This window comes from Vanellus vanellus, assembly GCF_965231255.1.
Source record: "Vanellus vanellus genome assembly, chromosome: 5".
Classification (NCBI taxonomy): Eukaryota; Metazoa; Chordata; class Aves; order Charadriiformes; family Charadriidae; genus Vanellus; species Vanellus vanellus.
Window position 1 is genome coordinate 31,720,861 of NC_138910.1, and position 23,722 is coordinate 31,744,582.

General features: G+C 39.0%; 1 protein-coding gene across 2 annotated transcripts in view; it reads right to left on the bottom strand.

Annotated features, from left to right (window-relative positions):
- Positions 1–1,395: 1,395 nt before the first annotated feature.
- The window catches only part of SPATS2L (spermatogenesis associated serine rich 2 like), a 68,040-nt gene continuing 45,713 nt past the window's right edge, over positions 1,396–23,722 (bottom strand). For both annotated transcript variants that reach the window (XM_082483663.1, XM_082483662.1), the window contains exons 8-12: positions 11,452–11,510; positions 7,899–8,008; positions 7,251–7,353; positions 3,963–4,183; positions 1,396–2,790 (exon numbers count right to left, since the gene is read on the bottom strand). In XM_082483663.1, coding sequence (XP_082339789.1) covers positions 2,392–2,790; positions 3,963–4,183; positions 7,251–7,353; positions 7,899–8,008; positions 11,452–11,510 — 892 coding nt within the window. In that variant the 3' untranslated portion in view covers positions 1,396–2,391. The remainder of the gene's footprint in view (positions 2,791–3,962; positions 4,184–7,250; positions 7,354–7,898; positions 8,009–11,451; positions 11,511–23,722) is intronic.

Here is a 23,722-nt window from a genome sequence, read left to right on the forward strand (position 1 = left end):
CTTCTGAGCACAGCCATGAAATGTAGCAAAGACGTATATTGCAATACTAAACCACGCTTGGTGCGCTAAGGCTGCAGCGTTCCCAGAACCAGCCCGCTCCTCAGCCCAACCAAATCCCCACTTGCATCTCTCGTCAAAGAAAACGTGTTTGCATCACAGTCTGAAGAGAAATGATGTCTCTCACCTGTTAGTCCTGGGTCTGCCACACACTGACCCTCCAGCACATCAAAGGTACCGAAGAGTGCAAAGTGGTCCTGTTGTGCTGAGTTATGACTTACATTACAGATTTTATTTATCTGCAGATGCCTGCCTGGGAGAAGCTGACTTATGGAATAAAATAACTTTCAATAATCCTGTAAAGTGGAGAAGCTATAAAGAAGAAAAGTCATTCTAGATAAGCTAGATTTTCTTTCTTTTAGAAGGGGTTACAAGAAGAGACAAATAAATTTCACAAATTATGTAAGCACAATATAATAAGATTCCTGTGTAATATCTGCATGGAAATTATGATTACATCTCTTACAGTGAGCTTACAGGTCAAACTGTAAGGCATCAGATAAACTTCGAAAAGCTACCTATCTGATGGGTGTGCACAACAAAGATTCTGGAATTTCAGTTCCATTTACTCAAAACATTCAGCTTAAAAGCGTGATAGGTAACTAACTAGGATAGAAGCAGTGCTTGTTCTAAGAAAGCCAGTGGTTACCTATGCATGTTTATTTTTCTTTCACCACTTCTCCAGATGAAGATGAGTTATTTGCCTTTTAGAATCAGCTTTTACCAATATTCACAGGTGGAAAACTGTATACAGGTATCAAGAGAAATAAAAATAATCAAAATCATCCATAAGGAATGCACCTTACTCTACACTTTGAGATTATTTTTCAAGGGCCTCAGAGGAAAAGTAAACCAGTCAGTACCAAGGAACCCTGCAGTCAGCTAACAGAAACTAGGCAGAGGAAACTGGTAAAAAGCAATAGCAAACAATAACCTAGGAATAAACTTTTGAAGATACTCAAGTGTCCTGCTCTTACTGACTTCAGTGGGAGGTCAGTCTTGCTGACCCTTTACACCTTTCTGATTCTGACACTTAGGCCACTATTTCACTTGATGCCAGGTCTGGATTCTAACACCTTACTGTGTTAAATAATAACTTATATTAAAAGCATGTCTGGGATGGAGGCGGCTCTCATGGGAAGGTTCTCTTCTGTGCACTCGTGGCATTAGAATCTGGCTAAAAGCAAAAACCTGGTCCAATCCAAACTCAGCTGAATGCCTCCCACTGATACCAGTTGAATTAAGCAAATACAATTTGAGTAAGATCACAAAGATAAGGCACTGCAAAGCAGCAAACACCAGAATATTTTAGAAAGGAAATTTTAATTGTTTTGAAGAAACAGGTTTTCTGAAATACAGAATGAGAACATTAAGACTAAGTAAGATTTTTATTTTAATAGAAAACTCAGAAGGACATAGTATCTGCTCAAATATGTACCTCCACATTCTGCTGCATGTTGTTGTAACAAATTTATTAGTCACAGCTCGCGTTATGGGCAGATGGTTCCTACAGCAAAAATATAGAAAAATAATTTGGATTCAAGTCTAGAACACCTGTAACTTTTCATATGCAAAAAATAAATCCAAGTAGTCATAGAAAAGTGGCTGATAAGGATGGAGAATAGGGCTGTGCCATGACTATATACATTCCAAACATAAGAAATAAGCATTTTTCCTCAGCCTCATAAAAATAGTTTGTCAATGAAAAATACCAATATGTAATACATTTAATACAATTTATACTTGAATTTAAAGATCTCAGATTATGGAATAATAAGCTACAATCAAATTTACTGCTTTTTCAAATGTTCTTGTATATAACAATATTCTCTGCGTATACAGTGTGCATGCATGTACATGTATACATGCACAGAAAGAAAGAAGTGTATAGAGATTTACTGAAAAACTCTACAAGATTATCTGATTTCATTGCAGACCACAGCATACAGACTTCCTGGGATCCTTCTAACACAGGCTGCTCTAAAAAACAATAATGTTGACTGGTATAACCACATATCTACAACAGGTTTTTGCTATTATGAATTTAATTATAAACTTATTTTCCCAATCTAGATTTCATTTTTCTAAGAAGTAAATGCTGCTTTGGTAAGATTCTGTACTGTCATGACAAAATAACTGTGAACATATTGGACAAAGCCTTGAAAGTATGAATTAATTTTGATAATTAGTAAGTAAGAAAGATATCAACAAGTTTTAAGCAGCAGCAGATTTAAAATGACTATGTTCTGACTTATTTTCTTCACCAACAAGCATCTCGAGCAAGAAACTTAATGAAGAGATTAAAATTTCTCTGCCTGCTGTCACCATGACATTTTAAGCCACTAAAGTCACAGCTGGCACTGAAAGAACAGTGGCGTCAGCAGAGACCTCCATCCTTGCAGGACATAAATTGCATTGCGGCACCCTGCCGACACTGCCTTGGAAGGGCCTGTGATCTGCAGCGTCTGGTGTATGATGCTTTCGTCGGGTCTTTTCTGAATGCGACGGATTCTCTGTGGTTCTTGTAGCTGTGGACTGCTCTTGATTTTTCATGGCTCCTTTATTTTTAGATCTGAAGCTGTTATGCTGCTGTCTTCTGTGTTCAGACCTGGAACCACTCTTTATATTATTTTGATCTGCCTCATTACTGGCACCTTGTGACTTAAGAGATCCATTGAGCCGGCTGTTTTGGTGCTGTGGGTTGAATCTTCGCCTCTGGCTAGAAGGCCCGTTCTACCCAAACAGAAATTGGATAACTGTTAGGTTATCTGAATCCTCCCAAACAGGACAAGAAATACAGCAATCAGAATTAACAAAAATTGAAGAATAAAATTTTCAGTGTAACTAGGAGAGGGAAAACACTCTACAGTTTTGATTGTTGCTGGAGCTCTCTATTTATAACACTTAAAAACTGAACTATGAGTAACATGCTACATCTGAGTAGCCTGGAAATATAGATGGCAGGTTCATCACTGATGCCAAATTAAAATCTGCCATGATTCAAGAGAATACAGAAAAGGGGATGAAATACTAGATATCTCAACAGCAGCAGTTAAGAAGCACTGAAGAACTTGATACTGACCAATTTTTTTTCAAAATCAGGAACATACTTTTCTTAGTAAATTTTGTGTAAATACTACAGTAAGACTGCAGGAAGAACAGAAATTCACATGTAAATTAAAGTTAGGAATCCACATGGTGGGAGAGATGTCCATTGTGATATCTTGCTACGAGGAAGCTTTGATCCTTAGTGGGAAGTGGCTGAATTGATTTACTTGCATGACTCCCAGGGCAGCCGATTCCATACATGCACGGAGATTGCGTAATGCTCCTGTGTTTCCCTTCAGACACCTACTTGAGCCTAAAATCCCTACTGGGACAAAATTCAGACCAACTTCAGTGGCAGCTTTACCTAAGCACAACAGTACAAGGACATTCTAAGGTGCTCTGATGATGAAATAGCTAGCAATGTAGTACAATACTATCAGCTGTATTATACAGCTTCTGAAGTAATACGCTTTTAAACCTGGCAGGATTCCACTTTCAAAGTCTATCTAATAATCATGCTTCAACAGCACATCAGCTGATCATTTGTCAAGGATCAGGAATAAATGTTTCTCCATCACAGCATATAGGGCAATTAGCTATTATGGAGAGTTTTTATTTTTCAGTCTATTAGCTGCCACTAGTCACTTCTGAACATCAGACAGCAGTCATTGCTGGTATGGCATTTCTGGTATTTCCACCCCGTGTGTTCACACCGCCTTGAAAATGAAGCTAGAAAACATATACTTGCATATTTTCAAAAATTATTGATCAAACATGTGGACTGCAAACCAGATTTTGTATTAACAGCATTCAATGCTGCATATTTTTCTGAAATTTTTAAAATAATGGTGTCTTACCTGCTTATTTGTTGGGATTCCTTGGGAAGAAGATTCTGTAGGATTGGAGGAATGATGACCTTGTGCTTTAGTGCTGGCTGTTTTGTTATCAGAGTTCTTGGCATTACTAGAGGACTTTCGGCTGTGCGTATTTTGCTTGCCAGTTGTTGCATGCGAGGTCATTGAAGACAGCATTGAACTACATGGTGTTCTTGAGGAATAGTTGTTCTTTGGGTGAGAAACTATAAAAAAGGTATTCTGTGTTATCAACTAAATGATCAACATCTAAACATAAGGCTGTATTCTTACCCTGCTTACAGTTAATTTCATAGCATCATTCTAGCTTTACTTTACATAATGAAATAAGCTAGATAACTAGGGTCAGAATTAGGCCATAGCGTTTTACTTCTGTGAAACTGCCTCATCTCGAAGCACTTCAGGAAAGAAAATGTGGAGCCAATGTGGTGGAACTGTGCTAAAACTGGAAGGAGCCCAGCAAAAGGCCAGATTTGGTCATCCAAGAAAACTTTTTAAAATTCCTGGCACCTATTGGTTTTCCTTGTGAACTTTTAAGCAGTTGAGCTGAACACATGCTGTCAGGACTGCCCCATGCACTGCTGTCCTATCAGTAACGCTCCTAACGGGAGTCTGCAGGCAACAAAGGAAGAAACATGAGAAGGAAGTGAGTGTTATGCCAGTAACTCTCTTGACTGCTTGAGGTCAAAGGAAGTTGTGCCTGCAGACACCACAGACTAGATTTGATTCCAAATTATTCTTTGACCATGGAAGGCTGAAGAGGCTGACGTTTGCTGTCTGTATATGTACTAGCTACAACACAGGTAATAGCCATGAAAGCTTCCTTAGTATGTCTAAATATTTTTCAAGCAGAAGAAAAAAGAGTCTAGTGCCTGTTCCTCATTCCTCTCTAAGGAGATGGTATGAAGGTTCTTCTGTACCATGGATATCTGTAAAACCTGGAGCTGAATGCAATGCACTAATCCACGTAGATCATGGCAGTCTGCACCATCAGGAACCACTATTGCTCATCTCGGTATATTCCTGCTCCCTACTTCTCAGTATTTTGAGACTGCCTGATTTCTTAAGCACTTCCACGTCTGGATGTGAAGTGCACCAAACAAATCCTTGATTCCTACCTCTCTTCATTTCCACAAGCTCTTCAAGCTGCCTGTTTCTGTGCAACGGCCCCTAAGCAGTCTCAAAGAGGACTCTGAAGCTATTGAAGTAAAGTCCTTGATCTTAATTTGCTGTTCTGATTTTTCAGATTATAGAATTTTTCCGTTTCCTTCTGGTACAGATGACCAACCAGAGGCTCACTTCAGTGAGACATCTGTTGTTTTATTTAAGAGGTACTTCTATTTGTCCACTTTTAGTACAGAGAAAGAAGATGCAGAATAATTTTAGCAACTGAGCTTCAACTATTAGGTTTTTTGAGGCTCTTTTCACTTACGCCAACATCAGCTATTTCTCCCACTAGGTGTCCTCTTCAGAAAAACAATGCAATGATATGCACAATGAACTGAATTTTCTGTCCCACGTTCAGTGAGGCTGGCTGTCACTGACTTCTATTGCTCTCTCTTGTCTAAAACAGACTGCTGTACATGAAAGCCTGTATAAAAATCCAGGTGCGTGTCATAAAAATGTATTGTTAACAAAAAAGATGTACAAGGAAGGGGTGCAACCCACCATCAGGCATTCTGGATGTATGTCAGTCCAACTATTTTTGTTTCTTCCTGTCCTTCATCGTGAGTACATGCTCCCTACCCTATTTTCAAGCTAGAACATGCCTTCCTTTGCAGAAGCTCTGTGGTTTTGGTTATTGCTTTTGTTAAAGCCCTCAACAGTGGCTGTTCTTAGCTACAGGCCTGGTATAATCTCTGTTTAAGGGGTACTTGCAACTGCTAGCAGGGTACGGGCCTCATTATGAGATGCTCCAAAGAGAAACATCTTTTGCACTGAAGAGCTCTTATCAAAGACATGCCAACAGCATGAGTTGCCCATCTAAGGTCACTGAGGGCAGATTAGAGCTAAGTTCTTCAGATGGCCAGTGTGCTATCAGTCATTTGTAAGATGGCACTGGTTCCCTGGTAACAGCTGTTCTTTTGATTTCACTGACCTGATTTCAACAGCATCAAACTAAGCTTAAGTCATATTTTACTGAAATTAGGTATAAATAATTAACTTGCAGAATTAACTGCAGCTCGAAGTTATTTAGGAAAGTAGTTCAATGAGTTTAAAAAAATAGTCTATGGTTGTATCAATAGCAGCTGTGGTTATATTACTCAGGACAATCTTTACAGAATTTTCAATCTCGTAAGCTTCAGGGTGTGAGATAGGGTCTATGAGGTGACTGTGAACAATTAGATGCATTACTGGGAAGCTTACGCCTTCCTTTGAAACATCCTGTGTTGGCTTCAATGAGAGACAGGATACGGGGTTAGACAGATCTTCAAAGTGTTCTGCAAAAGCAATTCTTATGGTATAATGAATTAAACTGGTTATGCCTCAAAGGAGTCAGTTCTTTAGCTGTACAGTCGAAAGATCTTACTGGCAGATTATGTGATATTTTTTCTTTTTTCTATTTCTAGTAACTCCTTGAAAACATGAATTATTTTTCTTCCCAAAATTGTTTTCCTTCTGCCAAGATGCAGTAGTTCAGTATTGTGTTAACAGTTTTTCTCCTGAGTGATAGGATATCATGGGACAGGGTAACATTTGGAGCAAAGCATTATAGCATTTACTTTTCTTTGCGGGGGGGGGGGATGATGTGGAAACAGGAACATTTGGGACTACCTTTAGCTCCCGAAAAACTCAGTGATTACTGTTATAAAGCTGTGGAGTTACTTCCTAGCAGGAGAGATCTGAATTGGTCTCATAAGATTATGCTCAGACAGAGAAGCTTCCAATTTACTAGTTATTCATAAATTACTGAATTTGAGTGTTCCCCAGAGCTGACTTTTATTTCCACTTGGAAATCCTGTTTAGATGGAAAACACCAACTGATCTGAGTAATACCTGGAAATCTCTAACAAAGAGGGCACTGTGCACATGCAGATGGACTGAGCAGCACGTGTACAGTGAGTCTAACATGTTGCATACTGTAAAGTTGACTTGAGCGTGTTCGGCAAGCCTGCTGCATCCAGACATACCATTCATGTCAGGCTGCCTGCACACATGCGCACACATACACACACACTCTGGCAGTGACATTACTTCTGCTGCCATTTCCTGGATGAATATGTGGAACACACTGTTCTGAGAACTTCGGTGTGAGAAATCACCAGCACTTACTTTCTCCACAGAGCTGAATTTGGGTCTTCAGCTGTTCTGTATCACAGGAAAATCGGGCAGACCTGCCCAGCTCTTCATCATATTTCCGTTCACTCACAAAGTGCTGCAAAAATACAGACAAGTTAACAGTGATTTGCATTCTGAGCAAAAGACAATACAGATTGTATAGAAACCAATCAATACTTAAGTTCACTTTAAGGCTCAGCAAACTCTTGACCCTGCCCTGTAGAGAGAATCTCTGTGCAGAACCAAGTATTTTCCCATCCTTACCAAATTACATATCTCACAGCCCAGAGATGGATGGATCGCTCCCGCATTTGGGAAGTGGGTAATTTCATCGGAGTATATGTGTTTGATCACTGAACCTTAAGCTATCAGGTTTACTTGTTAACTAAGTCTGATAAATGATACACAAACAGCAAAAGTCTCCACTGCTCCACTTATAAGGGGATATCTTACACTTCTCTGATAGCATCTGTACACTGCTCAGAGGTGCTATGAAGCTTAAGAAGGTACACTTTCCCCATGGAAAGCTAGTTACCCTTTGGCCCATAGCAGGAATGAACAGCCTGGGCATGTTAACGTGATAGCTCTCTCCTGGCATTTATGCAAACAGCTAAAATACCCAAGCAGAAGTGAATGCCTGACCTTAATTTCAGCCCTGAGTTCAGAGAGTTGTGCTTCAGCCATCTGACTGGCGAGGTCTGTCAGTCTCTTCAGCTCCTCAGCTTTCTTCTGCCGAGCAGTCAGGATTTCCACTGCCAAATACCAATAGTCAATAATTAATGCTAAGAAGGTAAATTGCTCTGTAATTCATTACTCTTTGGGTGTTAACACTGTACATGACATGTGAGACAAATACACGTATCTTGGACCCCTGACTTCAACTGGACTTCCAATATTGCTGCTTGCACAGATTAAGTCGATCAGCGTATTTAACTGAACTGCCTAATGTTGGAAAAGATCTGGGAATGGGATTGCTGTCAGAAAACCAAAGTTAAACCAGTCCTTCAACATTTATACAGAAAGGGGCAGAGACATGTTGTTTTGAGTTTTCCAGGACTTTTTTTTTTTAAGCACAAAATCAGGGAGCCTTCCATGGACACATGGAAAGAAGCGTTACATTGAGTAAACAGCCTGTTTCTGAAGACACACTATATTTCATTTAGACAGGGGCATTTCAGTTCCTCTGAAGAAAATCTATTCATATATAGTTTACGTTAAAATCCCCAGCATTGCAATTTTGCTTTCAAGTACAGATATACACAGTTGCCATTTCTACAGCAAAGCAGTATTACAAAGGCCAACGGCCTTTATGTAAAAATACTAAGCATTCACTACTGCCTCTATTGCATATTTTGTATAAGGAAGGGGTGAATAGTTACGTTCTCATAGGAAAAGATTAACCATGAACCACAAAGCAACAGTCCGCTTACATGCAGGATAATACATTACAATTTTGGTGGAAAATTAAATATATGCAAACTATTACCTACGTGGTGACTCAATGTAAAACCAACAATTGATTAATTGGCTGGTGGGATCAGCATTTATGGGAGAGAGGAAGGATAGTATCTAAATGTAAAATAATAATAATCATAGCCTTTTGTCTAGAGCTTATGCCTACAGCCAGGGTGAGCGGTAGTTATAAACTATCCTAAGGCCACAGACTCCATTACAGCTGTGGACACTTTGGCTTCTTTGCCTTCTTTTGCCAGAGCAAATTTCCAGAGCAGACCTAAACAGCTCATGCTTTGTAATGCCATTTTTTAAGCGAGAATCAATGATACTTCACAGAGAGTTTGTTTCTCAATCCATTATCATTTATTTAATCAGATGACACCTTCTTTTGAAAGTATCAATGAATCATAGAGTAGTTTGGGTTGCAAGAGACTTTTAAAGGTGATCTAGTCCAACCCCACCTGCAATAAGCAGGGGTATCTTCAACTAGACCAGGTTGCTCAAAGCCCTGTCAAACCTGACCTTGAATGTTTCCAGGGATGGGGTATCTACCATCTCTCTGGGTAACCTGTTTCAGTGTTTCACCAAGTACAGCATGGTCTAGCAGACACAGGGACACAGAGCTGTGGCTGTACAGCTGTGTGGGAGCAACCAAACCATATGATAGAGGAGACTGTGTCACACAGGGCAGGGAAGGCAGCAGGTGGCTATGGTTCCTTTAGCCCTGCTGGTAAATCTGTGCCTACATTATTACTTATGCTAAGAACGGGTGTGTATCTCTCTAGATGATATTTTAATTTCATTTTTATGGAATACGGTCTACAAAACTGAGAAACTTTTATCAGATTAAATGAACAGTTTACTAGCTATTTTTCTTTGTCCAATAGTTTTGCTTATTCCAGGTAATGCTGATATTGTTTCTCCCCAAGGTCAGTATACCCTTTGCTGAAGTGACTGCCCAAACCACATGACCTCATCTCATACGGGCACTTATCTCCACAAGAGATGACAGCCAAATATCTATTTTAAAAAAAACCCTGAAATTATCATATTTGGAAATTTTCCCAGTATTGACAGTAAGAGTAAGATTACCCACTGTAAAACAGTCCTCCAGTGCAGCAAAAAGATGTGGAAATAAATAATAATGTAAATCTTGGTTAGCATGTTACAGTCCTATAACAACCTTCTGCCTAAAGTTCTGAAGGCACTTTACAAGCCTGCAACAGCCTTGAGAGACAGCAGAAACTGCATTGTTAAAGACAGGGACAGGAACCATCCAGTGTCACACGTGGTGTCGGCATGAAAGCAGAGAAACAGAACCTGCCATGTGCAAATGCAGCACTTTGCATGTCCGTAGCTAAGAATTAGGTTTACTTTCCACAAAAATTACTACTATACCTGGCCAAGATTAAAGAAGGGGCCTTATGCTACCATCAGCCCTGGATGGTGGATTTCCAAAATGTGTTTTTGTTTATGCAATTAGGGCTTAGACACCTGTCTGCTGCTATCAATAGGAATTTTACCATTGGTTTTCCTGCGAGTGAGTGCATGCCCCGTAGCTGATTATGGCTACCTCGTCTCTGCAGGTAACCAAAAATCTGCTGATATGTTTCCATTCACAACTCCTCCCCAGAATAACACAGAACTCCAAATCCACATCTATTTCATGTTAGTACTAGAAACAATAGCATACAAAATTCCAAACTAATGCCAATCTTTGCTGTAACAATTCATACCTTTTCGTTTCCACATATATACAACTGCAAGAGACTTAGCTAGCAGCAGAGGATTTGATTATTTTTTTTTTAATAAAAATTTAACTAGTATACATTTGTGAACTAAGTGAGAGTTCTAAATGCAAATGAAGCATTCAAGAATGTTACATATATTTGTGACCCTCTTTGGAAGGACCTTAAATTCCTAAATCAATAAAAGGATTGGATGTATACACAGCAGTGATATTTTCATCTGCCCAGCAAAGTATCATTCTAACAATACTTTGGTTATTCTTCAGTTTCTTGCTTAGTGCTCTCTATTGAAATACATCCCCTTGATTACTGGGCCATGAATAGCATATCTCAGATGGGGTATAAGACAGATATTATGGTATCCTAATACATAGCTCATGTTGCTTTTTGTTTCCCAAACCAGAATATATATACATCTTACCTACGCAAAAAACAGAAACGACATGAAAGCCTGGAATCAGATAAACTCCCAGAGATTATTAAAAAAACAGATTACAGTAAACAGCTGTTTTTTAATTTTTTTATTGTTCTAATTCATAAGCTTGATTATATCCCTTAAAGCTATGCAAGGCCACACAATAACCTATTTCCATAGTAATTTCCAGTATCCTAACTCATATATGTAATATAAGCAAGCAAACAGTGATTAAGAAATAGAAATGAAGTAATCCACAAACCACAGAAATAAGAAAAAAAAAAAAAGTGGTCAAAAAGCTCTGGTAAGTAAGCAGAAGGAAAAAATCATTTAAATCCAACTTCATATGAACTTTTGTTTTACCTTAATTTCATAATATTGAAATTTTGATGCACAATCCTTATAGATAGAAACTATACAGAAACTATCCCGAAATATCAAAGACTTATTTGATTGTATACATGTACAATGAAAGATGCTGGAATGCTGCTACCCAAATATATCTACTGTGTAATTTTCTGCCAAACAAATGTTTCCATGACTATTCCAAAAGTTCCCTGCACATTTTTTTACTTACTGGCTTCTTCTTTAACTTTATCAATTTCTGCCATTAATGACACTTCTTTGTCTACGATGCTAAAAAAGAAAAAAAAAAACAAACAGAAAAAAATCACAATTTAATCCATGCAAGAACTCTGTCAAAATCAAAAGCTATAACTACACAAAGACTTCAGTCCTTAGTTATGGGCAGTTTTGAAATTAATAAGACTTAAAAAATGGAAGCTGAAGAAATAGCTAGGCAAACTGACTACGAAAAATTAGTGATAATCGGTGTATGCTGATTTACACAAACATCTCGCTGGCCTGCCCATGTGTCTGCACAGATGTGGAAGTCACTCTGATTTATCTCTTCAGCACTGCCTGGACATGGCACTCCTCAAATGACTAAACAGTCTCTTTCCTAATTAGGCCAGATATACCAGTGCTGCTACCCAGGTTAATAAAGCTTAGCTCTCAGTGCAATATTATGAATAAAACAGAATTAAAGCCATGTGGAAAAAGATCCTTTTCTTCCTTAGAAATATTCTTTCAAAATATGTCAGGGTAAACAAGAAAATGGTTTGTGATATAAATAAGCACTAACGTATCTCCCTAATAGAGGTCAACTTCCATGCCCCCCATTCTTTCCAGGACTGGAAAGGTGTGCTTCCTCTTTTACCTGGCCTTTCTAAAGATCTCGTGTGCCTCTTTCACAAGTCTCTGGTGCACAATCCCTGACAGGACTTTTAAGCTGTCAAAGTGCAAACTGATCAGGTGGGTCTACAGTGAGCAGATAGGGGGTTTGGTAAATTGTTCACATCATCAACCCAGTGACATTGTTCAGTGAAGTACTGTCCAGTGGATAGTGGTGTCCAGTGGACAGTGCTCTGGTGTGCCACTCAATTTTCCCCTTACTAGATTATTCTTAGTCATCTTCACCTCTAATAAACACCACCAATGTTAATGTTTGTGTTTGCATAAGTGAGTAAACTCAAGTAAGCTGGGGGGAAATTGCAAAAAGTAGGTCAAACACCAGGAGTAAATCCAGGCACACACTCAAGGGAAGAGCCGAGTTCTCAACCCTTTTGGTAAAATCGTCCTTAAACGTAAGCTTTTCTACCCAGTGAAGACACTGAGTTATATGTGAATTAGCTTTCCTCAGAAGGAAGACATTATATAAAACTCAAGAACAAAACATTTGTCTAGAATGCCCTTAGCAAGAAAGGAAAGATCCTACAGAGTTCAGTGGGCAGCAATCAAAACCAGAAGACTCTCAGAGAGAAGGACTGATGGGTTGTTAACTAAACCAAGGAAAGATTAGGGAGCAGGGAGTGTGGGGAATACATGGCAGATAGACAGCTGACTCAACCAGAAATTTACCAGCTAGAATGTGTTCAAGTGCCATGCAGCCTTCCTTGAAATCTTCCCATAAATTAACCAAGCTCATACAGGAGGTTTGCAACAGAAGTTCTGCAGAGTCCTGTCTTCGGGTTTTACCATTCAACCATGCCAACTTTAGAGGAGGAGAGGCTACTACCTTTACGCTGCCTCCCAATAGCCAACAAGAGGGACGGAAGCAGGTTGGCTGATGGCAAAGGATGCAGCAAGACAATAAAATTGCAGCATAACACATTTTTCTGTTTCATACATATAAACAAGATTAAAAATACTGTTTTGGCCTGCCAGATCAATTTAGTGTGACCTACACACCAGAGGAAATAAAACAGCAGGGATTTTTACAGTAGAATAAATCAGTTAAGAGGCATACACTTACAATGAAAGGACACACTTGTTCCAGTTGGCCCTCAATATTCTCCAGGCATAAGCATTAAGCTTGGACTCCAGATAGGCAGGTGATGATTCCAGCTTGCTAATCTAAATAGCGATAGCTTTTCAGAATTAATCTATTTTCAATTAGCTTTTGTAAATACATGGTATAATAAACTTCCTTGGCTTTCACAGCAGGTGGCTGAAATGAATCATCTCACCTGTTTCCACCATCCACAAAAAAAGAGATTTTAATAGTCTTTAGTATTTTCCCCTAAATTTAAAAAGTCTGCACATTTTCGCTTTTGCTGTCTCTGTTACAAAAGTGCCTCCCTAGGGTACTACACAGGTTATATAAACATAAACTTTTGCCTGGGAAAAATATTCAAGCAACAAGCTCACAACAGCAGAGCTCCTCAGAACTGCGTTTTGGCCCAATTCATTTCACGACTGTCCTCTCCCCCCTCCAACAACAGATCCTTGCTGAACTGCTTGGCCCCTAACATTTTATTTTGATGCTAAATAAAAACATTTTTATTATCAGAATGAGAACAAGGCCATAGTAGTTCTTTATCATATTTTATAGACAGATCTCATCTGTAACTAGACAGGTTTCCTACCCTAATGTTTTAGTGTGGTCTCTCAATGAAGATTGCAGGAAAGTGTTTGGATGTTATAGTAGTAGAGGCCAGCACTCTGATGAATTTGATGGAGAACAACCACCTGAGTCCTTCCCTTGTAGCTACAAACTAACATTGGGAAAACTAAAGAATAAAACAGGAGAAAAAGTGTTTGGTGCCTTTGTCAATATGACACTAGTTAATGCGATAAACTAAATTTTGTTAACAGACAGATCTTCATGAGGTTGCCCTTCCCTGAAGACAATGCAGCTCTACTAACTTTTACCAGCTGAGGACACAGACTCTCTCTCTCTCTCTCTCAACAAAAGGAATGGAACGTACTAATTCTCATCTTGAAGTGTACAGCCACATTTCTCAGCTTGGAAATCATGAACTACCATATGTCATGGAATAATGGGGGAAATTAACTTTTCTTTAGAAATGTCATAGGCCAACCAGCACTAGGAAATGCTATATTTCTTCTTAGTTCACATAAGGGTCAAGTATTAAGGAAACAGAGTAGGAATCAATTTGATTCCTTTCTAGTTACATAGAACACTTCAGTGCAAAACTGATCAACAACAACTCCATCTTACTTGGCAAAGTCATAAACAAAAGAAAATGACAGAAAGCAAGCTGTAAAACTGGACTGGAAAAGAAAGGGTGAAAGACAAAATAAATACAAAAAGTAAACTAAATGCTAACAGACACAGAAGGAGAAAGAACACTATGGAAAAATCAATGGATCAAATCTTGTCTCTTGTTCTTGCTAAGATCCCACTGTTTTCACACGAAGCTCAGAGAGCCACTTAAGCTGAACAGCTTCTTAACTTATGAGAAGTTTAACTGGTTTTAATGTATTTTCTGGAATAATGCCCTACTCAGCCTCAATAGGATGATGACAATCAGATCACAGTGCTAGCATTACTGAGAACTACTCAAAGCTCAGCTCAACAATACCTCCTGGGAATGCATTTTCTTTCACTGCTTCTTAGTGTCCACTTGATATCAAAATGTTATATCAAGTTGGTACACTCCAGTGCACAGCCTACAGCTATTGGTGTGCTGTGGAGAACAGGATACTGGGTGCTATAGGAACTTTCCACACACTCACATATCACCAGATTTGGGCTATAGCAGAGCAAGGAACAGAATGCATTTCAGACCTGAAGACACCTCAGGGAAAACGTTCTGCTAATTCCTTCCTCTCTAGTTATGCTGTTTTTCTTGGGTCTTCTAAAGATGTTAAGAAACAGGGTTAAAATCAAAAACATGCTTCTTTAGCTGAGGTTCTGGAAAGGTCATACTCTTGTCATTTTTTTCTTATTACTCCCAGCACAAACATTCTGTCAGGCTTCAGCCATCCCTTCTCTTTCACTCCAACATCAGCACTTGAGTACATTCCATATACAATTTAAGACTCCTGTGAAAAACACACAACTTGTCACCACCACTTCCCTCTCTGAATGTACCTGAATCCATGCCCTGATCATCAGTTCGTAGGATCCCCTGCTGTAGTAGTATTTGTCAGTTCTATTATAGGTGTTCAGCTTTTTATGATACATTTATAATACTTGCTGGAGCAAATACTGGGACTCAAATCCCCTCTCCCATTGACCAGGCTCAATGACAGATCTGAATCAAGTGAGTCTTATACTCCATGACTGATGCTGGAGCCAAAACATAAGATCACTGCTACCTCTTTCTTCTCTGTCTCCCTTTGCCACAACTCTCTTCCGAAAGGACCAATTCTGTTCTTCTCTTACCCCTCACTTTTTAAGGATCAGGGCCTGCATACCAAACTCTAGCTATCAGCATTGTATCATTGTTCACTGCAGGTGAATATCTGTAGTTTGGAGTGCAGGTCTCAATACTGTTTGATTTTAATATCCAGGTGGATTTTTGAGGTGGGCTTCAGGAAGGAGACAATTTTGTTGAAGGAACACAGCAAGGCAGAGGCTTAATATAGAGGACATGCAAATGGGGCCAGGACACAGCCAGTGCTTGTGCTGCAGAGATATGAGATGCAGCAGGCAAAACAGCAGATCTCTATGATTCATTTTGCTAAAGTGATTCTGAAGGCAAGAGCATACGTGTCCTATTCCTGGACAGTACTCGTGCCTTGGACTTAATGCAGGCTGGCAGAATTCACACTAGTATACAATGGCAAAAGTGCTGCCATCGCCAAACTGCAATGCCGGCACAGCAATGACAGGGGTAAATTATGCTGACAGCTGCCTCATTTCACAGTTTCATACTCAAAACAAATTCAGAATTTGTTCTGACATTAGTGGAAACAAATTAATCTTTCTCCAGTTTACTGCATGAAATTTAGTGCTTGCACAGTGAAAAAGAAAATATATTTTCAGTCAGCTGCAATACCTCAAAATCCCACTAAAATGATTAAAGTTATTAGTGCCTCTTCAGAAAAGCTGCTTCAGATTGCCAGGCTGGCTGATTTATAGCTTTACTGATGAGAATCAGAAGGGTTCCAGATGACCAGAATCTTCTCTTTCCTTCTGCCTCTTCTAGGCATTATGATAAACCTATTGTGCCTGAAGAGATGGGGAAATAAAAAGACCAAGCTGACACAGCAGCAAACATGCTGATACAACTCACAAAGGTAATCCACAGCTGCATGGCACAGAGGTTACTGTTAACAGTGTAATTCAAATGAGTCCTTTCAAAACCCTGTTAAACCCCCCCAAATGCCAAATTTTCTCCTTGAGGTATTTAATCAGCTTCACTCTCCCCTGAACCAGCTTTGTGCATAGTTTGAGAATGAATGTTGTTCTGGACACTGAGGAAGGCACAGTCAGCTGTGTCAATCTGCTGACAAACTCAAGCACGTTTGAGGGACTTTAGTACTGTCACTGCCTTTGCTATATCTGAGCTAAGATTACATGCAAAATCATTGGATAGTTCTGATAAGCTCAGCGCTGGTCTTTAAGCATTATGCCTTATTTCCTGTACACATTTCCCTTCTAGCATGAACATATTTGACCCACATATGGGGTGAAAAGACAACTGAAAAGAACCTCTAAGCCAATTGTGTATTTCACAAAACAATCCCCCACCTCAACCCAAAAAACCAGAACTGTCCCTGTTATATTTTCAGCACAAGGAACCAGAATGATGTGATGAGAACGTAAATATAAAGCCCGATCACCTTTAATGGGTGATTACAAGCTTTATAGGATTACTGAATAACCATGCTATTTTGTAATTGGAGAAATGATACTTCAAGTTTCCTTTATATTAATAAACCTGTAGGAAAAGCTGTTGTTACACTATGTATTTTGCAATGTCTCAGTAAGTGATATTCTACCAGTATTAGCTTAATAGTATTTAAATGTTCATGGTGCTTAAAGGTTGTTATTTGATCACTGTATTAGCATATGCACAGTGTTTACATGGCAAAACAGATTATACAAATTTTCATTCTGACCACAAATACAGTCTGACAATAAGCAGATAAACAAAAGACAAAATAAATCAATTTCACTGAAATCCTTCTCTTTGCAGCGTACCATCTGGTAAAAGTAAAAATGCCTGAAGGCTTTTAGTTATTCAAGTTTATTTTTTGCTATTCTTTATCTACCTTCACTAATATTGTTCTCTTTAGCAGCCAGCTAGCACAGTGGGGTCTGGTAAAGCCATCATAATTGAAGGTATATTTGCATTTTTTATTTTTTTTTAAGATCTCTTTACAAACAATTAGAAATTTATTGCTTGAACATAAAAATTTGTTTAAGCTCAAACCTGATGTGGAAAATATTTTCCTGAAAGAACACTTCTAAATTTTATTTATTTGGAAATGAGAGCATCACCTCAGGATTTGGCAGAGTTTTAATAATTGTGAGTATGAGTTATACCATGGCTTGTTAGCATCCTGCACATTTTTACACAAATTTGTGAAGTATTTCTTTCCTATTTGAGTCTCAGTTCTGATCCAACTACTGAGGTATCTGAATATCTTACTGGCTTTATACAATTTAGCCTAAACACCCTCTGGCATGGCAGAAGACTGTGGTCCCTGTTCTTGGGCTCCTGCTACAGAGGAGAGGTAACTTTCCCAAAAGCACCCTGGAAAGTAGCCACAAAGACAGAAGAGTCTGGCTCTTTGATCTAACACTTGTTGAAATTTGAGATAATTATTCCCTATACGTGTTTAATAAGGTAGATTTCTCCTTAGTCGGACAATAATGAGATCAGAAAGGATATATTCACTTTTCATTCACAATGATATGGACAAAAGCAACAACCTACCTCCATGGCCCCAAAAAGCACATGTGCTTGTCTTTTACTGAGGGCGACAAACACACCTATGAGTGACTGGGAGGAAAGAAGGGAGACACAAGCCCATGAAGTACGAATAGGCTTAGAGAAAGTGTAATCCAACTTTGAACTTCATCTCTGTAATCCACCTTCGCAAGCTTAGTAAAAAATATGGGGATAAAGCAAGTATCTGTAAAAGACAAAGGGGCCAGAAGGGGAACATTATGTATCTCATTGAAACCCAACCTTCTCCAATTTCATGAGCTCCATCTGTTCTCTCCACTAATACACAGCAAGGGTAATCCCAAACTGCTGGAGGTTGCAAGAAGAGAGAAAGCACAAGCCCCTCTCCTGGTGCTGCAGCTCTGCAGGCAAGTAGCCAACCTGAGGCCAGAGCAGTTGGATCAAGTCCTCCCAGAACCCCCAGGCGGTAGCAGAAGGGCCCCGGGGCCTCAGTAAAAGCACTCATGTTTGAAGGTACCTGAAAACCCAACTGGGCCCAAGGGAACTTAAACGCTTGGGAGACCTTTTTTTCCTTCTCTGCACTGGCAAGGTTATGGACTGGATTGTGACTGATGGGCAAACAAATATCAGAACAAACTGCAAAGGATTTGAAAATCTGTACTTCAGAGGCATAAGGACTACCAAAGGTCAGCTGGCAGACAGACACAGACAAAAAGCTAATGAAGACTGCCTGGAAATGCAGAGAGAAACAGCACAGGAACTCTGTTCAGTGTAAAGCAATACCAGCCCTGGCCTTTCCAGCCATCTGCCCATGCTCTAAACTACCACATCACTAACACAGACAGGCAACTCTTCATCTGGTGGCACTGATTCCAGGCTACGGGAAACAGAAAACCATCATCTTTACAGTTTGCCAAGTAGGGGTCCCTGAAAGGGGATGACTGTGTTCACTCCCTGCTCTGCAACTATGAGCACTGACAGTGTTGCTCATCACCGAGCACTGAGTTAGTACAGACACAACTATGTTCTTTTAATTGACATCTTACCCCATTCAATCACTCCTCTGCTTTGTTTTTAACTTAGAAAACAATAGAATAACTGTTTTATCTTCCCCAAACATACAGTACATTCTTCCTAGTTGTTCCCTGAATGTATTTTAATATATATTTAAATTGTTAGTATTGCCAAACTCAATTTTTCCAGCATTATGTCACAGTCACTTTTTTTTCCAGCCTATGATGGAGCTTTCAAGTGCTTTTTGTTCACTCAAAAAGTCCTCAGTTGTGCTGGTTTTTGTGTTCTTTATGAAGCATTGCACATACCAATATGTTTGAGATACAAAGAGTAGAGGAGGCTTGTCTTTCTTTGGTCCAGTTCTGCATGCAGTGTAATTAAACCTGGCCATTACTATTTTCTACAGACTATTTTCCATTTGTGGTTGAAAACAGACCGTATGGGCAAGTAGCAGATGTTTCCTTTTAGTTCTCCGTAGGACAGTGCAAATGCTCAATATATGAAAATTATTTTCAGGCAAGAGGTGTTATGAGGAACTGTGGCTCCTTTTGTGCTCTATACATTTCACTCAGATTTCCTGGGACTCTCTTTTCATTCTCAAGATCATTAGTCTTGGTGGAAAAGTGAGAATACAATTACAGCATACGGGTTTTAACCTTGGCAACAAATGTCTCAAGCGTATTCTAGTGAGACGGGAGTTCACCTAGCTTTTCTGACCTTCCCTTGCAACTTAAACACTATTTGGTATTCTTTTCCTCACCCTACACTGTGAGACATGGCTATGCTCTGACATCCAAGCAATAAGGGAGCAACGTTATTTCTCACTCACGCAAAGGTATTCCTGACAACCGTACACCAAAGCTGGATGCAATGAGGAGAAATATTTGCTCAGGGAGTACTGTTAGAAGGATCTTCCTCATAGCTTTCAGGTGCATATGTGAGTCTGAGAAACAGTGCCCTTCAGCTTGCTCTGCCCAGTGCTCTCATAGCCTTGGGGAAAGCAATGTCAGAGAAAGCCCTGCAAGAGCAGGGATGACAGGAGTGCTAGGTCACAGAAGCAGCACAGTCCACATGAGACTGCAAAAGACTTCTCGCTGAGTGGGACAAAGTACCCTGCCTGGTCCAGCCCACGGCCTGTAAAATGCTCTAGTGTCTTCTGGCATTAAAAGCACTGTATACAAGCAAGTCATTATCACTTGTTCTGAGCATGCAGAGCATTACTGCAGTTGGAAGGAACTCCTGGGAAGAATTTTAAGAAAGAGAAAGTGAGCCCACTGCAGTATTTTTAAATAAACATCTTCTGGGATTTTTTTTTGGCCCCATTTCATTAAAAAGTTAAAACCAGAAGGAAGCATTGCATTTTTTCTCAAGCATTTACAAGTGTTAACAGCTCACCTGCTCCATACTACTCCTTTTTTTAGATTGTGGGAGGGCAGTATGCACCGTTTTCCCAGATGACTTTGTAAATTCCAGCATAGTACTCACTGAGTGTGTTCAAGAGTAACTTCCCTTCATCAGTTAGGTCAACCTATGAAATACTGAGCCAGACAGAGACATGGACTTCCACTGGCAACTATTACCCAACGGTTTCTGCTGCTAAAAGGAGAAGGTTTTGTGAATCTTTCTGCGGAATCTTTCAGGACATCTTAGGCCACACATGCTATTAATTTATCTCCATAATAATGCTTTCACATGATATCTGGAGGTAGGAAGAAGATACATGATGTTATCTTTGCACTTCTTCATCCTTTCTGTGATTAGTAAAATCATTACAAGATTAAAAAAGAATTATTAGGAAGTCCCAAAATATTACTGACTCTTGAAATGCAGTTTTGATTCTGACCTTGATGGTAAATGCAAAAAGCACACAAAAAGGGTCTTTTATCCTACTGCCAAAGGGAGAAAAACAAACCCAAGAGAGACAACAGAAACTAGTACGTGTTTCAGTATTCAGTTGCAATGCAAGATTAAAGCTCCTGACTTCATTTCACTAAACCCCCTTAGGTGGTGACAGCTGCGTATAACAGAAACTGGTTAAGTTCCCATCAAGGTTACAGTATTGAGCTCATTCAAGTTTTCCCTGCAAGTTCTGACCACAGACAGCACTTAGTTGCTGTTGTATGTTTATCTGCTGTACATCTCAACAAGTCCATACTCCAGCAGCAAGTGAGAGAAGAACTTGCAAAAACCTTTGGAATCACTGTCCCAAAGAAGACCAGATATCATTGTTGTGTCCTTACTTTTGGTTGCTCCATAGTATTCCGGGAGCAACAGTTTAGCTGAATTGCTTCATTTTCCCTTGATAGACAAGTTGACTGTGCCATAGCAAAATTCCTGTGCCCAAGGAGGTTGATAAATATGCAAGAGGCTGAGTGCTCACTTAATTACCTTATCCTCCCACTACCACTAGTGATGCTTTGTTCAATTTTAAAGCAAGGAAACTGCCATGTAAATAACCGTAAATGCCGTTCAGCCGAGGAATACAATGTGTTGACTGTATAAGGTCTGAAGCTGTATATATCATTGGTTCTGGTGATTTCTACTCAAATCCAGTGAATCTACAGCAGCTGACAGCAAGATTTTGTAAACAAGGCACTAAAGACAGCTCTTCCCATCTTTTCCAGAATTTAAGCCACAAGGTCATATGAAATATCCCCAAACTGTTTTTAATTTTAGCAAAGGAGGTGTTAATTCATGCAATTTACCATTTAAACCAAGTTTTCCTTTCATTCATTTGAAGAAAAACCTAAATATCAGGCTTATGAGTTGTCAAAAGCAGTGTGGCTTGCATCGATATATCCATAAACGTCTCCTGACATTATACTATCCTTGTTGCAACGTTATGCTACATGCATGAAATTGCTTTGTGAGGCCTAAATATTCAGACCACAGATCTGTTACATTCTAGAGTTTCTGGCAGACTCCACTGCAATAATTTAGGCACTGAAGCTGGTAGGAGATAAAATTAACTGAAGCCTATTCAAAACTTTTTTTCAGGCTGTTTTTCATCATTATAAGTCTATTTGGATTTACATACTCTTTTGGGGTCATTTTGTCTTTTCCCTATTAAGCTCGCCTAGTAAGTAACACATTTTAGCATTAGGCTAAAAATTTTTAGGTTTTTTTCAAGCTAAAACATGAATACACGATAAATGAAGATTTTCCATTCTGGTTTTACTAATATAGCACCTCCCCCACATTCTTAGATCATGATAGAGTTCTAATCCTGTTTCATGACCACAGCGACTATCATTTAAAGATCGAATTGAATGTGACTGCCTGCAAACAAGATTAGACATGTAAGTGACATTATATAGTTTTAACAAAAAAATAATTGAGGGAGAACTCCACAGAAAATGAGACCCAACTCTGAGTTTACTCAAAAAAAAACGCCAGAGCCTTCTCAGCAGAAGCCATAAACATAAGTTTTCAAAAATCATATGAAAACACCTCTGATAACTACCAAACAACCCAGAAGTTGATGAACTTAATTTTTATATACCAACAATACAATTACTGCATTTTAGCTCATAAGTAGACATCGCTATACTGGCTCCAGAGCACTCCTGGCAACAATACAGTTTAGTACAACTGATTATCACAACCCATACTCATTGGAGTACAGAGACAGAAACACAGTTCTCCCTGCTAGACAGTATGATATACTGGCGGCTCAGTGCAACAGAATCTTCCACAAAATCAGCTCATTAGCACTTGGACTTTCTGCCCATACAGAAGCGGAGCCCCAGTGGCACTGAAGTCACTTTAGATGCATCATTGAAGGCAACGAACACACCACTAAACTCCAGAGTTAAACTTCTGCCAATACTACATCACTTTCATAAGATATGCTCATAAAAATACTGACAAATATTGTGGACGAATTAAGGGTGAAAGGTTTTTGTACTCTTTTGTGATTTGTGACCGAATCTTATATGTTTTAATATGACTTTTTCTGTTTACTGCAACACTGTATGAAACACAGGTTTTATATGGCATCTATGCTTAATAAAAGACCAAGTAAAACTCAAACCAGAAAATATTTTTCTATGACAAGTATATACAAAATGTGCAACTTGCTACTACAGAAATTATTTCTGCTACAAATTTTCAAAGGGTGTGGACATTTATACTGAAGATCAGGAATAACCAAAATTATAATGGAAAAAATTTAGAATAAAGGAAGAGATAAAAGAATGAGGAAAAAGAATGAACTAGAGATGAGAACTGGAAATGAAGTGATGGATGTGAAAATTAGACAAAACCATGAGAGAAAGCAAAAAAAAAAAATAATTGTGGGGTAAGAAGCAGAAATTATGGGAAATGAAGAGACAGTAAAGGACTGTCTGCCAAAGAAGATCAAAGAAAAAGTATAGAAAGAAGAGGTTTAAAGAAAGTAAAAGACTTCAGAAAACCCCATAGACAGTATTTGTGGAAAAGCTTTCATTTGCTCAGATATGCTGCCACTGAACTTGACACAAAAGAATTAGGTCAAGATGGATCGCTTAGGAGGAAAAAAAAAGAAACCATAGTGAGATTTTGTCAAAGAACTGTGGTTTTGTCCCCCTTTATTTATGTATGTAAACATACACTTATGTATATATTAATTCCTGTTTGGCAAGGAGTTACTTAATGGCACCACGTATTTTTTTTGATGAAACCAAA